The following is an 18588-nucleotide window of genomic DNA, read 5'->3' as shown; positions in this document are numbered from 1 at the left end:
AGTATTTTGCTTTCTTGCTCTCGATTTCCCTTAAACAGTATCATCCAGCAGAAAGTGGTAAATATGCTGTTGAGACTGAAGTCTCAACATCATCAGCATGTGATGAGTGCAACTCTACAATCTGAAGCACACCTCAGTGGGAGTTTCTCTTTGTTAACAGTGTGATTTATGTGTAAAGATGAGGGGGAGTTCTAATTATGCATTTACTGAATATGACATAAGATCATTGACAGCTAATTAGAAACTTCCAAACTTGTTCAGCATTCAAAGACCTTTTGTAATCAAGTGTAAATTTCAAATATATGCCTTTGTATCCAACCTTATGTGGATTGTTTTCAGTGACTTTCATTAAAAAACACACCAGAACTTCAGAGGATTCAAAATGTTGACTAGTTTCCTCTTGCACTAGTTCCTTCAGAATAAGCACAAGAGCTTTTAGAAAAAAGTTCAACAATTTAGCTTACTAACCAGGCATATATACATAAGTATATTAAAAGGATATTGATATACTTTATAAAGGATATATAGGAAGGTTAGAAAGGATATACAACAAAGGAGCATATGTATCTCCTTTATGAAGGATACATAAATTTTATCTCCTTTATGAAGGATAAAATTATTATCCTTTTATCATTGTTCTGTAGCTCGTGTAAGATAGTCTTGCTGTCTTACTCTAGTTCTTGGTTTTGAGGTGGCTGTTCCTTATTTTCCAAGCTGTCACTGAACAGTACTGTAGGTGAAAACTTCAGAAGTATACAAAGACTCCGTAAGCAGTTTCCCAGCCCTGGGCACACTATTTTCAGTTTAGAACTAGAACTTTTTGCTGCTTGAATGGTTCCTACTGTTAAGAAAAGCTAGCACCTTAGCTGCTTGTCAGCCAAACAGTGTCTTGGGAGACTTTGGCTAATGGTGGTACCTAGTGACATAGCTATGGGGTAAAGGAAGCAGTCATGGTTTTTGACCAATGCTAGGTGAAAATGCTTGAATGAATTAGTTGACACTGCAAAACTCACAACATGATGATTTGAAGAATGTATTACCCTCATTCTGAAGTGACATAGTATTACTCTGTATGCAAGACACTGCAAACAACTTATTCAGCAATTTGTCCAAAGCATATTAAGAAAACTGCTCGATGAAATATTCACACAGCATTTGATTGGCCTTAGTTCAGAGTAGTAGTGTCCTAATTTATAAGGAGGGTAAGGAACTGAAATCACTTCCACATGTTTTGGTTGATGCTAAATATTAGGTATTAAATTTTCCCAGTACCTTTGGTACTTCTACACCGTGCTTAGTGAAATTTAATGTCCAGGAGCAGAGATGATGACAGGCTGACATTTCTGACTACAGCCCTTCCAAAGAGTTTGATAGCAGGTCAAGTAATCAAATTAGGATATTTCAAAGGATTACTGAGGTTTTAATTTCCTCCTCCTTTGATGTCACTTAGAAAGTGGTTAACAATTCCAGCACATCAAAATGTTTTTGAATAATGTTTCTGAAGGCTTTTAGAGTCTTAATTTGAGTGAAACTTTATTCTACTTTGCAAAGGCTGTAAGACTATTCAAACTCATAAGGCTTTTTTACTAAAAAGCTTTATTTAATAAATGGTAATTTTTATCAAGACTTCTAAGTGCATTAAAATTCATTAGTCACATGTCTTGTTCAGTACTCATCACTGCAATATTAGCTGCTCAGGGCTGAGGTGGTAAAAAGGTGCAATGCACTTAAATACTCAGTAGTACATTGGTTGCTGTTGTGGTACCAGTTTTTAGGGAGAGTTCGGTCAAGGAAAGTTCAGTCTGTGAAAAAAAAAATATCTACCAGTCTATCCTTTCTTCTTCTTTCTTCTTTATTCTCTGAACATGGAGAGCTGGCTGGACAATTTCCCTGACTATATCTGGACATAGGTGTGAATTTTAAAATAATTTTATTGAATCTAAGCTGACACCATCAGTATCTGAATTCAGGAGAGCCTCCTGGAAACTCCTGTGTCCTCGGTAGCGTTTCCATGCTCATCCTGTAAGAAATTCTGCACACAGTTGGAGACCCTGTTAAGCTTCTGCAGTGGAAGCACTGGACATAATTTAGTTTTCTGGTAGCATTAGAGTAATGAGTCAAAGACGAAGATAAATATTGAAGAAAAGGTTGTCTGAGTTCCCCAGTTGAGGAATAAATGGCACTGATGGGTGCACTCTGTATTTTTTATTGTGTTGAAGAATGCAGTTTTCAAACGTTTGTTCCTCTCTTACCTTGACTGTTCTTGGTCGCTGAGAGACTTCACAATGAAGCCTTTTTTCCCCTCACCTGGCAAACACTGGCATGAATTTTTTTAAGAAAATAAGTAGTTATGATTTGTTTAGGTGAACTCTTTACTATGGCCTTGTAATGTATCAGGCTACTCCACTATTTTCCTACAGAGAAGACAGCTCATGTTTAAAGCTACAGATGGACGGACTGGACAGTGCAGAATAATAAAGAATTAATTGGCATTCATCCATGTCAATAACTAAAAAATCTTCAAGTTTTGGATTTTTTTTAAATAATAGCATTTACAAATATTTTGCTTAAGTGTTTAGAGTAATTTCTACAAATACATACTTTGCTGTACTAATATATAAATTTCTTAAAATGAAATATTTCCACAGCTTCACATTAGCATTGATGTAAAGAGGGAAAAGAGATAAACATCTGAGAAGAACGCTATAAAATGTCTTAAGACACCCCAGAAACAGGTACATGAGATCAAAGTAAATTGCAGCAATTCATCTTCTGCTTGTTAAATGTATATTAAGAAATTTTTTAAAAAATTGCAAAATTTTCTCTAAGCCCATAAGGCTGTAAGTTCAGAAGGTGAGAAGTAAACTTTATCATTAATTATATTGAGGGTTTGTATACTCAATGACACTTCCAGAACTGTGTTTTTCCTCACTGGGATACAGTCTTAGATATCTTCCATAGGTAAGATACCTTAAATTAAAGATCATTAAAATTAAAAATTGATCGTATTTGCCAAATCGTTCCCTTTAAATATGTTTATTATTTTCTAATAAGCAGTAATATTCACTGATTAGTCTGCAGTGTGTTAGATGTACATCATGGATGTGTATTAACACTACTACTGCGAGTGACGTATGACATGTCATTTTTAATATTATGCTGGAAAATTTTGAGTGCTGCCATCAAGCATCAGTTTGATCTCTGTCTCATTAACAGACCTTACTTAAGATGTCGTTCATTCAGGGTTAATGAGAGGAGTAATTAAATATCCTTTGTGTAGTGGTAGTTGAAATGGTAGGAAGCCACCAGCAAACAGAGTGGGAAGATGAGGTAGATTTTGCACTGTGCCTGAGAGCTGAAGGTTTGCACAGAATGTGTGCTTGAAGCTCTACTTTTGCTCATCTCTGAGGCAGAAAATGAAGACAGCCGGTGGAGAAGGAGAGAAGTCATCAGTAGTAATGCAAAGGATTAGCTCCCCAGGAGAAATTGGGATCTTTCCATTGTAAATAGATAATTTTGCAGCAAAGTAATACTTGACTTGAACAATCAATTACTCCAGCTAAAGGAGCCAACTAATTCCAATACTGGCTAGTAATTTTACTTAAAAAAATGAGGTCATCCTCTATCCTCCACACTGCAGCCATGGTTAACTGGGATTTGGTTGTAGAGCTGGAGTCCAAACCTCTGTCATATTTCTGAGTCTGTCTTGACTATGTGGTCTGGTTTACAGCCAACTACAATTTTTCTGCTCGGGCTCTGTCAGGCGATGTCCTAGTTTCAGAACAATATCTTCACTGTGTTTCAGTCCCCAAGGGCAGTATCTACACCAGATTTAATTAAAACTGGGAATGCTAATCAGCAGGTCTTCCTGTAACTGTGAGATTTCTAAGACCTTGACTGCAGACACTGTCCCAAAGTTACGTGGCTTTTGCCTTCTAACATTCTTGGAAACACTGCAATAATGCTCCTGGATCACAGATCCTGGAGCCTGCAGTGCCAGCGTTCCTTACAGCTGAAACTTCTCAACGGCAGCAAGTTCATTCCGGGGCAGTATGTCTTTGAATACCTCAGTATAAGGGTTGCATAATTTAATTCTATAACAAATATCCTTCCTTTGCAAAACATAAAATAACAGCAAGAGTTTTTATTGGTGAATATGTGTAAGAAAGATAAAAAGGACCTTGAATAATTTAATGTCCTTTGTCCTGAATTACATCACAATTCAATGATCTCTAAGGTCTCTTCCAACTCAAACCATCCTATGATTCTATGATTATGGCAGATGCCTGTTTTGAGGTCCTGAGACCCTGATTAGGCAGATGGCCCTGACCAGGGCATCTCTGTTGTCCTTACTGCCTGTGAAACTGGATTTTCTTCCCCGAGTGTCTACTATAGGAGGGCAGGGGGAGGTAGAAACACAGTCCTGAAGCATAGCAGTTGATAGTTGAAGTCAACAAGGGGAAGAATTATGTACTTTGCTGCTTTTAAGGAAAAGGAGAGAAGCGAGGAAGAGAGAATTGAGTGGAAATAGTAAGCAATAAATGTAAATGCTTAAATTTGCATTGCTACAATGTTGTCTAAGGGTACAGAAATTTCATAGGTTATGTTTTACTTCCACAGGAAGTTTTGTGTTTGTATTTCATTTCTCAGAACCCAAGGGCAAAGAAAAGCAATTAAAATGTTGAAGACTTAAACTTCAGGAGCTTCAAGTAAAATACCTTCAGCTGATTAGTGGTACAATGCATCCTTAATGAGAAATAAATTAGGATTGCATTATTTCTTAGGAGGATAAAGAGAGGCATTAGATATCTGCATTGATAATAGAGGGCTTAGAAATAATCTAACACTATGAGCTGCTTTTCTGGAAAAAAATAGGAAACTTCTATATGGCCTAATGCACAGATAAGAAAATCAGTGAATCAAATAAATTTGTAAAAGTCCTTTCACTAAAAAGCTTAGTGAGATGAATTTTGACATAGTCCCATCATTCTTTTGATCTGTTTAGACTGATCCCTTTGATTTGTATCCATGTTTCTCTGTCTTTGTCAATTCGTTAGTTTGTCTTGAAGTCTTGATTTTAATGGAAACTAATTTATATAAAATGTGCAGGCTGTAAAATTTAGAATTAATTTTGACTGACCCACATATACAGTATTACCTCCTGTATTTACCCTCAGCAAACAAAATTCTATTAACAACAGGGCTCAGAAATACACTTTAGGAAATATTTCTTCTCAGTTATCCTGTTGTGGCTGTGTACCAAATGAAGGGAATAAGAAAAGTCCCTTGATTGGGAAGATTGGCAGCATTTATGTTTTTAAATATGCATTTATTGTCTGTGTTAAATTGCTGCACAGTGAAAAGGAATGCAGCTCTTTAAATGATAATTGGTCTATTTCAGCTCTCAAATTGGGTCACAGTAACAGACAGCGTTCTCCTTTCTCTCTTCCTCTCTCTTCTTCCTCGCTTTCTTGAGAAAGGGATTGAAACTCTAATCATTACTTCATTGAGGGAGTGTGCTCATAAAAATAATACTTTTTATGAAGGATAGATCCTCTTTCTTACCCCTGTTTTTGATGGTATTGTATTGTAAAACAAATGTAGAAACTGCGGTGTGAACAAAATACACTGAAATGCACGGAGTGAGTACAGCAATCCCAGTTATTGTTGGGATTTATTTATGGTAATGAACACTTCGCCTTCTATATGGGACTGTGTTGAAATGAAATAAATTAAGAGTGATTAATCTTACACTATTTTACTGTTATCATAGTCGTGAACATGCTTTTAGTCAGAAATGAAGGGGGCAGGGGAGATGACAATACTGGTCTACAAGGCTCGTGCTACGTTACTTCTCTCCAGTTGTGTCTGAAATTGCTCAGACAATTAAATAGGCTGGGCAGAGTTTTGTAGGAGGTCATGGCTGTTACCTCATGAGTCAAAGCAGGATCCACCTGCTTTTGTACTGCAGTATGTGCACACTTACTTCAAGGGGTATGATGGGCTCTGCAGAGCTGTACGGAGATACTCTGCCCTGGTTTGAATGCAGTGAACATCTGGGCAACTGAGGAACCTACCTGTATGGTACCTATCATGTATAATGTTAACCAGTGTTTTGGTGGTGCTAACAGTGAAAATTGAGTCACAGTGAGTATCTGTGTTTGAGAAATGCCATAGACCAGATGGGGCCACTTGCCAGCAGAGAACTGGTCAAAATAGCCGTCAGGAGCAGCCCCTGCACCTTCAGAGTGTCAGCGAGAGGATGGTGCCAGCTTCTAGCTGAGGAGGGGAGCCGATAGCATGTAAGGGGTTACTTCCCAGTTCTGTTTCATTTCTTTCCCATGTCTTTATGTTCTTTGGTCTTCCTGTTCGCATCCTGGTGGATGGAAGGTGAATTCATGAGGTGAAAGCTCAGGCCCTGACCTGTTGACTTCAGCCCTTGCCTAATGGCACAGAGTCTCGCCCATCCTTGTCTTACATTTAATGTAGAACTATAGATACATCCCCAGGGGTGGGAGAGCTTGAAGGGAGATGGTGGCAGAGAAAACAGGCTGAGGAACTTCACAGAGTATCTGAGTATGTGTATGATGTTTGTATCAGCTCCTGTCCTGCTCCGGCCGTGGCGGAGGGCTGGAATGAGACCTGGTGGGAATGGTGACTCCTTTCTGCAGCTTAGAGAAAGAGGCAAAGGGAGTGGCTGCAGTAGTGAAATCTTCCTATTGCCCACCTCTGTTCCACTCTCACTGTGGAGGGGGGTGTAAATCAATTGCTACACCAGTGTAGCAGTAAGGGCATCTTCAGGGGCACTTCAGTCCACGTAGCTAGCACACCAGTTGCAGGATGGGATGAATTAGCTGCTGGAGTTACCTGTCTCCACATATAGGAAGGAATCCAGTTGAGCAGTCTGGAACACCAGCTTCTACACAGCTGAAGTAAAGGGAGGTGGCTCCATCTCCTCCTCAGGGGTTATGACAGCCCAAGACTTGGGCATAATAGAAGGGCAAGACTAAGTTCAGCTCAGGCTTTGTAAAAAAAAGACAGAAGATGCATTTGCCTTTGCCCTGTTAGCACCCTCTTGGCTTTAGTGGCTGTGGTGTGCTGAAGAAACCATGTTCTTCTGTGGTAGTATTATCTTTGTTTTGCATGTGTCCAAATAAAAGCCATCGGCTTCCTAGCTGGTGTGCTGTTGACACATATGGTCAGAAAATTTCAGGACAGGCAGGTTGCCAGATGTAGGACTGCAGATCTCGGTTCATTAGAGCAGTACGAGATACCTGCCTACATTTTTGTGCCTTTTAAAATATGGAAATGGGAGAGCAAGATTTGAATATACATAGCTACTGTCATTGCCAGTTCATTTAAAAAGGCCACACTGTATTTTTTTCTAACACTATACCTTTCTAAACACTGTTGAAGAAAGATAGGGATATATTTAGAAGATGGCTGTTTCAATTGCTGGCTACCAAAAAGTGATGTAACACCACTATAATTTTAAATAGGATGAGGCTTTAATGGGTCTCCTAGAGGAAAAAAAACCTATTAGTAGAAATGTACTAAACAACCTGCATTTGACAAAGTCCTAATGCAGGAAATTATTTCTAGAGTAATTTTCTAGAGAAACAAATGAAAATGTCAATTAAAGAAAAAAGTAATAGCTCTCAGCATTGTGTGTGGTTTTTTTTATTCTTAAGAGAAATGCTGGGTATGTATTTCATATTGCTTGAAAAGCTTTTTTTTTTTTTTTTTTTTCCTCTGTTGCCATAGTTCTGTGAGTTTTGGGGGGTTTGTGTTTTTTTTTCTTCTCTTCCTCTTCTGTAGCTGCTGCATGGGATTTCACTTAGACGGGAGGCTAATTTAATATTTTGATCTAACGCTTTTTCCTCTCTTATATGTTTTATTTTTCCAATCTCTTCCAGGGCATCTTCCCATTAAAAATATGTGTCCAAGAGCACACTGCTAGCATTTGTCAGCTTTGAATTCCCTAATTGTCAGATGACTGAATGGCAAACAAGTAATGAAAGCCCTGTATGTTGGGGACAGTGGGATTAGAATGGGTGCAAACTGCTCATGAGTCCTTGCTCCCTAAGAAGAGATTGCAAACCAGATCATGTAAAAAACTTCTCCAATAAAGCCCTACAAATCTTTCGGTGTTCAAAACCAAGTCAGTCTGCTGTTAGCGGTGTGAAGGTGACAGCATCAATTGTCCTTTCAAGCTGCTGTTGGAATTAACGTAAAGGTGGTGGATGTGGAAGCTGCCAGGTGGCTGCTTGCTTCTGGGTGACTAGAGCTGGAGCAACCGATTAACATGTTGGACTTTACGTGCCTGGCCTTAAAAAGGTTTCTTGTATGAGCTCTTTTTTAAGAGATGTCTTATATGTGCCTATTTTGCCCCTCTGCAGGATGTTATTTTGGTTGTGGTGCATGGCACCTGAGCCTGGCATGCTGGTAGCCTAAAGCCTGGCTTTGCATTGCCGTACCTGCCAGTGATGTCACGTCTCGTATGTCAGCACAGAGAGGAGGAGAAGGACACGCCTAGTAACTGCAGAATATTAGTGAAGTGGAAATTCCCTCTTTACAATTTCCTAATGCAAATCAGCATTTCCACACAGCGACTGTTTATCATGAATAGGTAATGTTAGGGTTTGCTTGGCAGGGAAGCTTTCTGATAACTAATGTATATGTAAATGTTTCCCTTGCTTTAAAGGATATTGCTGTGTTCAAATGGTAGTTGCAGAGAAGGCTTAATGAGAGCATTAAGGACAGACGCTAATTCACAGCGTTAACATTAGCTGAAACAATGACATGTTAGCTTCAATGGCTTGTACAATGACATACATAGACTGAGGAACTGTGCATTTTTAAGCCGTGAAATGTTTAGTTTTTAATGCTTTGTATATTTGCTTATGTTAGACGTGTCTCTAATTATTTGTTCTCATAGCAGAATAAAAACAGCTACTTGAGGATAATGCCAAAAAAGAACAGACACCAGAAAACAAGCTGCTGTGCTGAGGTAAACATTGAAACATTGAAGCAGGGTGAACACAGGACATTTGGTCTGCAGATAGTGGAAGAGACCTTCTGCCACTTGCCCATTCCCAGTATAAAATCTGATTAATTTTTAACAAGACATCAAGCACTTATTTTCTGTCTGTAATCTCCAGAAGTTGAATACTGTAGTCCTGTCAAACTATTGCCTCTCTTACAGCCCTGTCAAACTATTGCCTCTGTTGCAACTTGCAAGATTAGGTGCTGGACCCAAATGAAGTAAAGGCAAGCAGTATGCAAATGGAGTATATGCAAGGCTTGATGACCTTTTTGGAAAGAGTTGGAAGAAGCGGGTTCTTAAATTTGTTGCTTACACTGAAACTGGCCAACCGAGATTGCTCTCAAGGACTTTTTTTTTTTTTTTTCCTAGTATTTTGGGTACTTTCACAGGTTGTTCTGCTGTTCTAATATGAATTGTCCACGGCTTTTTTTTTTTTTTTTTTCCCTAGTATTTTGGTTACTTTCACAGGTTGCCCTGCTGTTCTAATATGAATTGTCCACATTTAATAAGAGTCATCAGGGGTTATCTCAGCCTTTTAGCTGCCCACAGGAAACCAAATGAGCTGTGGTCATTTGATTTCCACCCCCCTGCCTTTGTCCAACCCCTTGAGTCCACAAAAAAAAAAAAAAAAAATCTATGAGAACTTGCTTGCTTGCTGTTTCATCAGTGGTTTGAACTTCTAGTGACATCTTGCTTTAAAGTCAGTTTCATGTTGCCAGAGAGCTACAATTATCAGCCATGCTGGAGATACAAAAACAATGTCCTCAACATCAAAAGATGTTTTCTTAAATTATAATTAGAGTCTCCATGGGTGGATTGTTTCATAATTTAACATAATATGCATTATTTTTCTTTTCCTAAACAAGATGAGGCACTGTGACCTCAAGGACCTCTGCCATTTCAAATTAGTTAAGGCATTAGTATTAATTCTGAATTAGATAATTATGATAAGAGAAGTAATCAAACAAAATTTGTCATTTATGCTGGTAAAAAAGCACATTCCTATTTTATTTTTTTAACACTTTGCTTCATACAGTAATGTCCAGCAACACACAATGGTTAAAAATCCTTCCCATGATTGTTTTATATAAATGAAGATGTGTTTTCATCTGAGTTATATGATTGCATCCACTTCATATGAATGAGAAATTGGGTGGAAGTTCTGAGTGAGTTGTGATTCAAAATAATAAATGTATTGAAACAACATGCATCGCAAGGGAAATATATTTTATTTCTTTTACCACTATTTTATATTTCAGGATGACAAAAAGTTTAATACGTGTGCTAACCTAGACTACGCATGTCAAGGCAACGGCAAAATGAACAGCTGATGAAAGGCTGGACCCCCCCTTCCTGTTTCAGGCTAGAGCAGGGAATTCTTAAGTCACTGAAATGAGGCACAGGCTCAAAAAGGTCAAAGTACAACAGTGGCCATTCCCTCATTTCAGCTAATGTTGTGTTCATCAGAATGTCATCCAGGCCCCAGAGTCATAGTTACACACACAACTTGCTCACTGCTGCCATTTTCTTCTTTTTGAAAACTTGCAAAGTGAGAACCAAAATAAATGTTTTCCATATTTCAAATATAAAATTTGGAGAAATTTTTTTTTCTTCCTCTGAAGTTAATCACATTTGTTATCAAGTCTTTAAGAATATACCTGGGTTTTCTACTTTTGTAGTTCAGTAGACAATAACAGAAAGTAAGTATGATACTTAGTGATTACCTGTCCTCACAACAGGTGGGACAGAAATCGAGGCCGGAGCTGTTAGCTCCCCAAATCCGATGCAGGACAAGGCGGCATTTAACAAAAATCAGCCCAACTTTACTATCTTAGAAAACTCCAAACTGAAGACAAATCTGGTAATATTTTTACACACAAACATAACAAGATATTTGTAGAAATCACTAAATAAAGGAAGGATTTGGGATATAAAGAAACCTTTATTTTTTTTTTTTAAATTGAACTTCAGCTTTGCACTTTACCATTATTTTCATGACAAAATGCCCTAGAATTTCTTATGGAGAAATGACATTTAAAAAAGGTGAAAAAAAAAAAAAAACCAAAAAGAATTAAAATTATGCTTACATAGACATTTATTTTGTATATTATCACATTGTAACTCTGAAAATAAAATTTTAGAACACTATATACCACTTCCATTAGGATTTTCATATTAGTGGAAAGACTTTCATCCGAAGTTACGCTTCAATCTCCCAAGTTTCATATATTTAGTTAAAATTATACCTTTGAATAAACAGGCATATTTAAAAACTGTTTAAACTTTTCCTCTGTTTGGCTTTACAATACTGTAGTGGAGCAGAGAGAATATTCCATGCTCAGATTATCTCAGGTCCCTCTGCTGAACTTCTTCGGCCTTATGATTTAAACCAACTTAAAAGATTTGTCACAGAGAGACTACTCTTCCCTCTGCAGAATACAAACTAGCATCATCTCATTCTTGAAATTCTTAATTAGCTGTGATTACTAAATAGCTCCCAGATATATAAGACCAAATTTTAGAAGTAGTCAGTGGCTTAATCTAAGTACACAGATTTTTAAATCTGAACTAGTGGGTGCTTAGATCTTAGTTTTCATTTCCCAGTTGTTCCCTTGAAAATGAGGCTGTGAAAATGTTCAACTAAGCGAAACCAGGCAATGAATAAAAGCAAAATAATTTTCTTTCTTTCTGAATCAAACGTTACTTATGCTTAGGTTACTGTCAGGGACGGTAGTCCACATTTGGTCATGTCTCTGCAGGTACAGCTGTTTCACTGGTGCAGGGAAATGCTACGGAGGTAATTTTAGACCCTCACAAGCCCCACAAAGCAAGCTTGAAGGAGTGTCCTAGATAAACTGTTGTGACTAAAATGTAATGAAACTGATTCTTTAGCACTGTATTACAAGTTATGAGGGTTATCTAGAAGCTACAACTCTCACTCTTTGATACACTTTCTAATAAGGAAGTCCTATCTAGGAGCAAAGTGAAAATAGTTCTTTTCAGTTATACATTATTGTATCAGTTCTGCTATTCTTCCATATTCCTCATAGGTCTCATTTTCAAAAGGAGAAACATGTCAACCACTGTTTTGTTATTTAGGGTAATAACAATTTGAGACCTCTTCTGGGGCATGGTGCACAACCAGAAACCTGTATCTTCAGCTTAGGGAGACTTTCTGAAACTGTTTCTATTTGTATAATACAGAAAAAAAAAATCACATCATTTGATATACATAGCTTAATTTTGCTTAGCAAGCATATCTAGCAGCTCTTTCTCTATGCCTTGGCTGCTCAGTTCATTTAAACTGTAGTATCTATGAACAATCTTTTCACTGGTGACAACCACCACTCGAAGCCCATGTGTATCTTCTCCCAGCTGGCATCCTATTGCTGAGGAAACCACCATTTCCAGTCCTCTGTAGCACCCTCCAGCATTCCTGTGGTAATGTCCAGAAAATACAGCTTTAATGCCTGTTTTAAAAGAAAAAGAAAAAAGAGAGTATGTATTTAGTTAGCAGTTGCAGTTAAAAAAAAAAAAAAGATATATGTGTTTAGTTAGCAGTTGCAGTTTATAAATAAAATGTGTTTACAGTAAAAGATAGTGCTGAGGTTGTATGCTGAGGCTGACAGGGCTGTGCGGGTTGTAGAGAAAGTTCTATAGCAAGTACAGCTACAGGTGTCATGTTTACCTTCATTCTTTAATGGTTCATAAAGCGTAAAATTAAAATTAAACCATTTACCTGAACTTGCATTTAAAAAAAATAATTAATAAACACCAAGAAATAATTCTAATAGATATAATAAATAATTAGTAAAAACTGTATTCTGCTCCAGTATCTCTGTTTGGGGTTACTGGACTCTGACTTGTTTATGCTTACTGCAAGGTGTGTTTGTCATCTTGTTCCTCCTTTGGCTAGAAAGAAGGAATGCTCTAGAGGAAGCTGATTAAAATTAGAAAAAAAATTCAGTAATAGATAACTGTCTAAAGAATGATGCTACCGAAACATGAGTTGAGAGCCAACAATTGTGGCGCTGTATTTGTCAATCAACACACAGAAAATTCACTAAGGAGAGCTTAAACCTGTCTATCCAAGGCCAGTGACCTTAAAAAAAAAAAGGGGGCAAGACAAATACATAAAAAACATTAAAAGGAATATAATTTGTAATCTTTTCCCAAAGACATCAGGGGGTTATCATGGATGTAACAGAGCCAGGTACATCAAAGAAACCTAATAAACAGAAGAAGTTGTGAGTTATAATAAGGGGAAGAAAGATGAGAGCAGCCAAGAAAGGAAAGTTTGACAACCTGCAAGAGGAGTCTGGCTTGGTAATGACATGAATTAACATTTACCTAGTATGGGGTACAAACAAGTCAGGTTTATTCTGATTTCCTCTGTCTTTTGAATTACTTAAGGCTGTTCTGTTTCTTTCTTTCTTTTTTTTTTTTTTATAATAGACTATTTATATTTTGGACTGCATTGGGATAAAAAGTCACTCCATTATAAACTTGAAAAGAAATAAATACATTTGATCTGTTGCAGGAGACAACAATACGCTATATCAAAAATTTCTGAGTAGGTCACATGCAAGTATCATCCAGACTTGGTCAGGAGTAGAAGAAAAGCTAAATGGCAAGCAGCAGCAGGTAAAGAGGACAAACATACTTCATATTTAAGGCTTTATAATGTACTTTGAAATCCTTGTCTGAATTACTGTCTAACTGATTAGCCAAATGAATGTTTAAAGAAACCCAGACATTCTTCCCCCTCTCTCAGAATATGATAATTTAACAAAAAAATTATTAGGTTTGCAAATACTGTCTGGTTTTGACCAACTTCTAAAGATGATCTATATGCCAGGTCTGCTTTCCTGCTGTGCTCCTCAATAACTATGGGATTTGTGCAGAAATTTTGAAACAATTTCAAATTAAATGCAATTGTGTCATCCTTGCCTCCAAATCAGTAATTTCTACTTTTTGTGTCTTCTGCCTTGCAAAAAAAAACAAATAGGTTGGTAGAAGTTGTATTCATGACTCTGAATAGTCTTTCTGATTGTCTTTACAGGTCAAATTCCTGCTACCAAATAGATTATCTTCCCCTCCTCATTTTTGTTTTATAAATTTTAATCAAATGTTTTTATTACTACTAAATAACAAAACCTTATTTAGTCTCGTGAGTCAAAAAAGTAAAGCAAAAGACATTTTGATGATAAGTACTTATCTTTCATGTCAAAATTTGTAAAACCATTAACAACAGATTGAGAACCAAGCTTCTTCCTAGGAGAGAACGCTATCACAGACAAGTACTTCACTGCCAGGTTATGCCAGCATCCTTCACCATTCAGCCATTCTGTGCCCTGTTGACAGATACAGCTGAGCATCATAGTCAACAGCATTCGTAGTTTGTAGAAAAAAATTATTCATCAGCAGTCTTGATAATTTAAGATGGTGCATAGTTTATTTTGAATGGAAATGTGGAGTTAGTATAAATAGCTAATTTTACAAACAGGTTTTTGGGATTAATTTTTGGCATGCTCAGTCTAAGATCCTTGGATTTCAGACTCTTACAGCTTCCCGAAGCTGCATGTTATGCTATTTTATACTGTTGTGAAACAGAAGAACTACTAGACCAGGTGGATGAAAATACTGGGAATTTTGTTGTTTATAACCGAGAGCAAAATACATAAATTAATGTTATATCTTATTACAGAAAGTGTTTAGATGTCTTATTGATTTACGATACTGTTAATGACAATTGAAAAAATTTCAAACACACCTAAAGGATTTAGGTGTAATTTCTCTATTGAAACACAATAGATTGTTTGCTCCTTAATCATAATGACACTTTGATGGTTCTACATAAAACATCTGAAAATATTTTAAATTAATATTGAGTGACTCAAAAAATCACACTAAGTATTCCCTGACAACTATGACTAGATAGCAAGCAGATTATCAGAATAACTGGATACTTTATGAAACTGAATCTTTCCTATTAGTTCGCTATGTTGGCTAAAAAAATTGCTGTGCTACTAATAGAAAAATATTTTTCTGGCACTGCTCTATAGATGCTGTACCTTGCTGAACATGATTTGCGTTTATATTGAAAAAGAAACTAGCAAGCAAAGGTCTAGACAGGTGCCTGTTCCTGAGGAGGAGAGCAGGGAAGAGTGAAGCTTAGCACAGGTGGGGACAAGTGCCAGCTGCGGGGGGCCTGTGCGGTGCTCCCTGATGGCACTCCTTTCCTCTGCGCACAGCGAGGGCCTTGCTCCCCACCCCAGGCTAAAAGCTATCCTGAAATATGTGGCACTGGTAATTACCTTGTCAAGCACTGCTCTTATCGTTACAGAATAATGAGCAAGCCTGTAAAGATACACGGAGATGGACACTGTGATGACAGCACCAAACTTCATTTGTTATTTTTCATGTATTCCAGCAATCTGCCGTTCCATGCTTAGCACAAAAGGTAACACATGCTTAGTCCTGTCCCAGCGGTAGGCCAGAGAATGGGTAATTTGTGAGATACTGTAACCTTAAATGACATTTTAAAAAAAAACTAGCAACAACTGATTGTGCCTTCAGACAGCAGAAATTCTGGAAGAGAGTAGAGGCAATTTAAAGGCAGAGAGCTGCTATTAGGAACACACTGTAACTTCACCAGGAAATCCTTATTTCTCTAGCTAGAAAACCCTTCCACCCTTTCTCCTGCAGTACGTTTAGACCTCTTTCCCAGTGATTAAATTAAAAGGGAAGTAGGTGAACCTGTCTTAAGACAGTTGGCTACATCAATCTTTTCCTTTTGTGGGAGCGAGTGATTTGAAGACTGATATATATAATCTAGGTTTAAAGTATAGTTAAAAATTAAGCAGTTTGAAAAGCAAAATATGAATTATTCTGCTGTGTGGCTGGTAAAAGCTACACAGGCTTTCATATTTCAAAATCCAAACCTTTTTCAAACAGCAAATGCCTCAAGGTGGAAAACAGAGAATGAAGTTACCTTTGCATTGAGCGGTGGTATGTGGTCACTGTCAGCTACAGCTTGTCTGTTACCCTATTTTAGTTTACCAGTACCAATTCTCTTCGCCCAGTGTAACCTGCTCATCTGTCTCGTGTATGAGTTATACTTGTAAGTAAATCAGCATTGTAACTTTGAGAGCTTCCTCTGACTTTGGTGAGGGAATGTAGCAAAACAGGTTTTCTGGGTTGGTGTTTTTTTTTTTTTTTATTTATTTATTTTTTTAATCTTGGGAGAAGCCAATTAGAATACCTCAGAAGGCCATGGTGGAATATAAAAGCCGTGTGACATAATGGGCTCTCTGCAGAGATTCTGTACTTTCTAGATATTATTTGGGTCCTTAAAATCATGATATAAAGATGTTTTACAACTGATGCTACAGTCGATTGAGAGTGAGCAGTCATTTCTCAACTCCTACCACATGGCAGCTTATTACAGTGACTGCCTGACGTAACATACTTAAGGGTGGCAAGCAGGAGAACGGAGTGTTTCTGTTTCTTTCTTTCTCGTTATATGCACACCTATTCAAACCATGAGCCTGCACTTGCCTCCTCCAGCTCCCAGCACCTCTGCAGTGACAGAGCGTGCCCATCTGGAGCTGCTCACAGTGCGGCTGGGCATTCTCTGCTCTTGCTTCCCAATACAGAGAGCAAAACTGAACATTGTGGGACCGTTACCTGCGATGTCCCACTCGTTGAAGCAGCACCCATTTTGCCTTGTGGCATTGTTCTCAAAAGAGCAAGCCCTGATGGGCTAGGAGAGGATGCTGAGTAGATGAGGCTGCTTACTGCAGCCTCTAGATTAAGGCATTGTGAGGGGGACATAAGACACACTAAGCTTAATGTTACCAACTTGCTTTCAGCTTAGAGCTGCCTGTAATGGCTCCACATATGTAGCACTTATCTGTCCTTCAAGCACTTAACAAGTCACCAATCTTCTCCAGCAACATTCTAGATTCCACGCTCGGGCACGCACCTAGGATGGACCTGACTGCATCTTCGTCTTTCCCTGCAGAGTTAAGTGGCAGCTAAATGAAGTATCAAGGATTGAACATTTAGGAACTGAAAGTTTGGCCTGCTTGATTACTGCACCAGCTCGATCTGTAAAATACCCTTACCAGCTCCCAGTAAGTGACAATTCTACTACAGTAACAAGTTCTTTTCAATATTTTCCACTTTTTCTATAGGTAAGCAAAACTACTTTAGTCTATGAAAATGTTAGGAAAAAGTAACAACCATAAAACTATAGTGAGGTGTAAACACGTGACACACTTTTAGTAAGGGAAGTAAGTCCTTTGTAAAGGAAATAAGTGCTTTCTTTTCACTAAAAGCATCTGTGTTCCTGAAGTAGCATCTTCCCACCATCCAGAGAATTTAACCTTTGGAATTAAAAGAGGAACAGAAGTCAAGTCTGTCATCACATATGTAAATCAAACGCCAACATACAGTTTCAGTGTAATTAGGAGGACAGTGGATGCAAAGGTAATAAAGCAACTTTAGTTATGCTGTAAGAAAAACAAAAACCTCTCCTTGTCTGAGAATTCAAGGGAAGGTTTTGAAAAATCCATCCTAGACAGCAGACAGATACCAGGTAAAAAGTTTGGCCCAGGAATCATGCAGCTTTTTTCCTTCTTAGGCAAATACTGCAACTCACCGCAATTGCGTTTAACGTCTGCTGTCTACACGCAAGAAGGTATTTTGGTATCGAACTGAAGAGTGATTTGTAAGTGGTGCAGATATGATACCTGAGACCAAAGAGGATGTGATTTAAAACCTTTTCTCTCCTGTTGGCTATGGGAGGCAGATTCTGCCTAAACAAGCTGGTGTTTATTGGTACTGTGCATCCAAATCCCCCCTTTTAGCATATGGATGTCATTCACATCCTAATTGCTCTAGGCAGGTGTTCAGTGCTGCAATGCCCTGGTGGATCTAGCTGCTCAGCATCAGCCTCTGCTAGAATTTAGTATCTGCTTTAGATACCTCCCAGTGAAAATTGTGCCCAGACCTCAGTTTTCAGGTACTCTTTATCTCCAGTGCTAGTACTTATTCCTGTCATTGTTGTGTTACAATATCTTACGTCTTGAACAAAGAAACAAACAGGTCACTGCTGTGTATTAATAGAAGTCTGATGATGTTTTTCCTTTAGTAGCACTTTTTTGTTCACTCAACTGTATTCCACTCACCTTTGTTAGTTAGCATAAGACAGAAATCTGAACTAGTCAATGCAATAATACTAAGATGACAAGCAGGCAATTTACTTTGCTCTTGATCTCAAACATAAAAAGAATCTTAGAGATTTATGCACTCAAATTTAATTTATTCATTTCAGATGTTTTTTCTGAAATAATACTGTCAAGTTGCAAGCAACCCCTCCCCACCCCTTTTTATTTTTTTTTCCTTAAACTGTAAGAAAAGAGCAGTGTCCTGGCAGGCCTCATTTTTTATAGCCTGCTTACAGGTATCCTCAGGTCAGTTAAATGCATCCAGCTGTACACAAAAAATGTACAGTCCCTTCCCACTACTCAAAAAAA

General features: G+C 37.9%; 1 protein-coding gene across 1 annotated transcript in view; it reads right to left on the bottom strand.

The window, feature by feature from the left end:
* Window positions 1-12283: 12283 nt before the first annotated feature.
* The window catches only part of CPPED1 (calcineurin-like phosphoesterase domain containing 1), a 36053-nt gene continuing 29748 nt past the window's right edge, over window positions 12284-18588 (bottom strand). The window contains exon 3 of the mRNA XM_010080335.1: window positions 12284-12516. Coding sequence (XP_010078637.1) covers window positions 12284-12516 — 233 coding nt within the window. The remainder of the gene's footprint in view (window positions 12517-18588) is intronic.

The sequence above is a fragment of the Pterocles gutturalis genome, unplaced genomic scaffold (assembly GCF_000699245.1).
Source record: "Pterocles gutturalis isolate BGI_N339 unplaced genomic scaffold, ASM69924v1 scaffold11779, whole genome shotgun sequence".
Classification (NCBI taxonomy): Eukaryota; Metazoa; Chordata; class Aves; order Pterocliformes; family Pteroclidae; genus Pterocles; species Pterocles gutturalis.
Note: the sequence above shows the minus strand (reverse complement) of the source record. Positions and strands in the feature narration are given on the sequence as shown.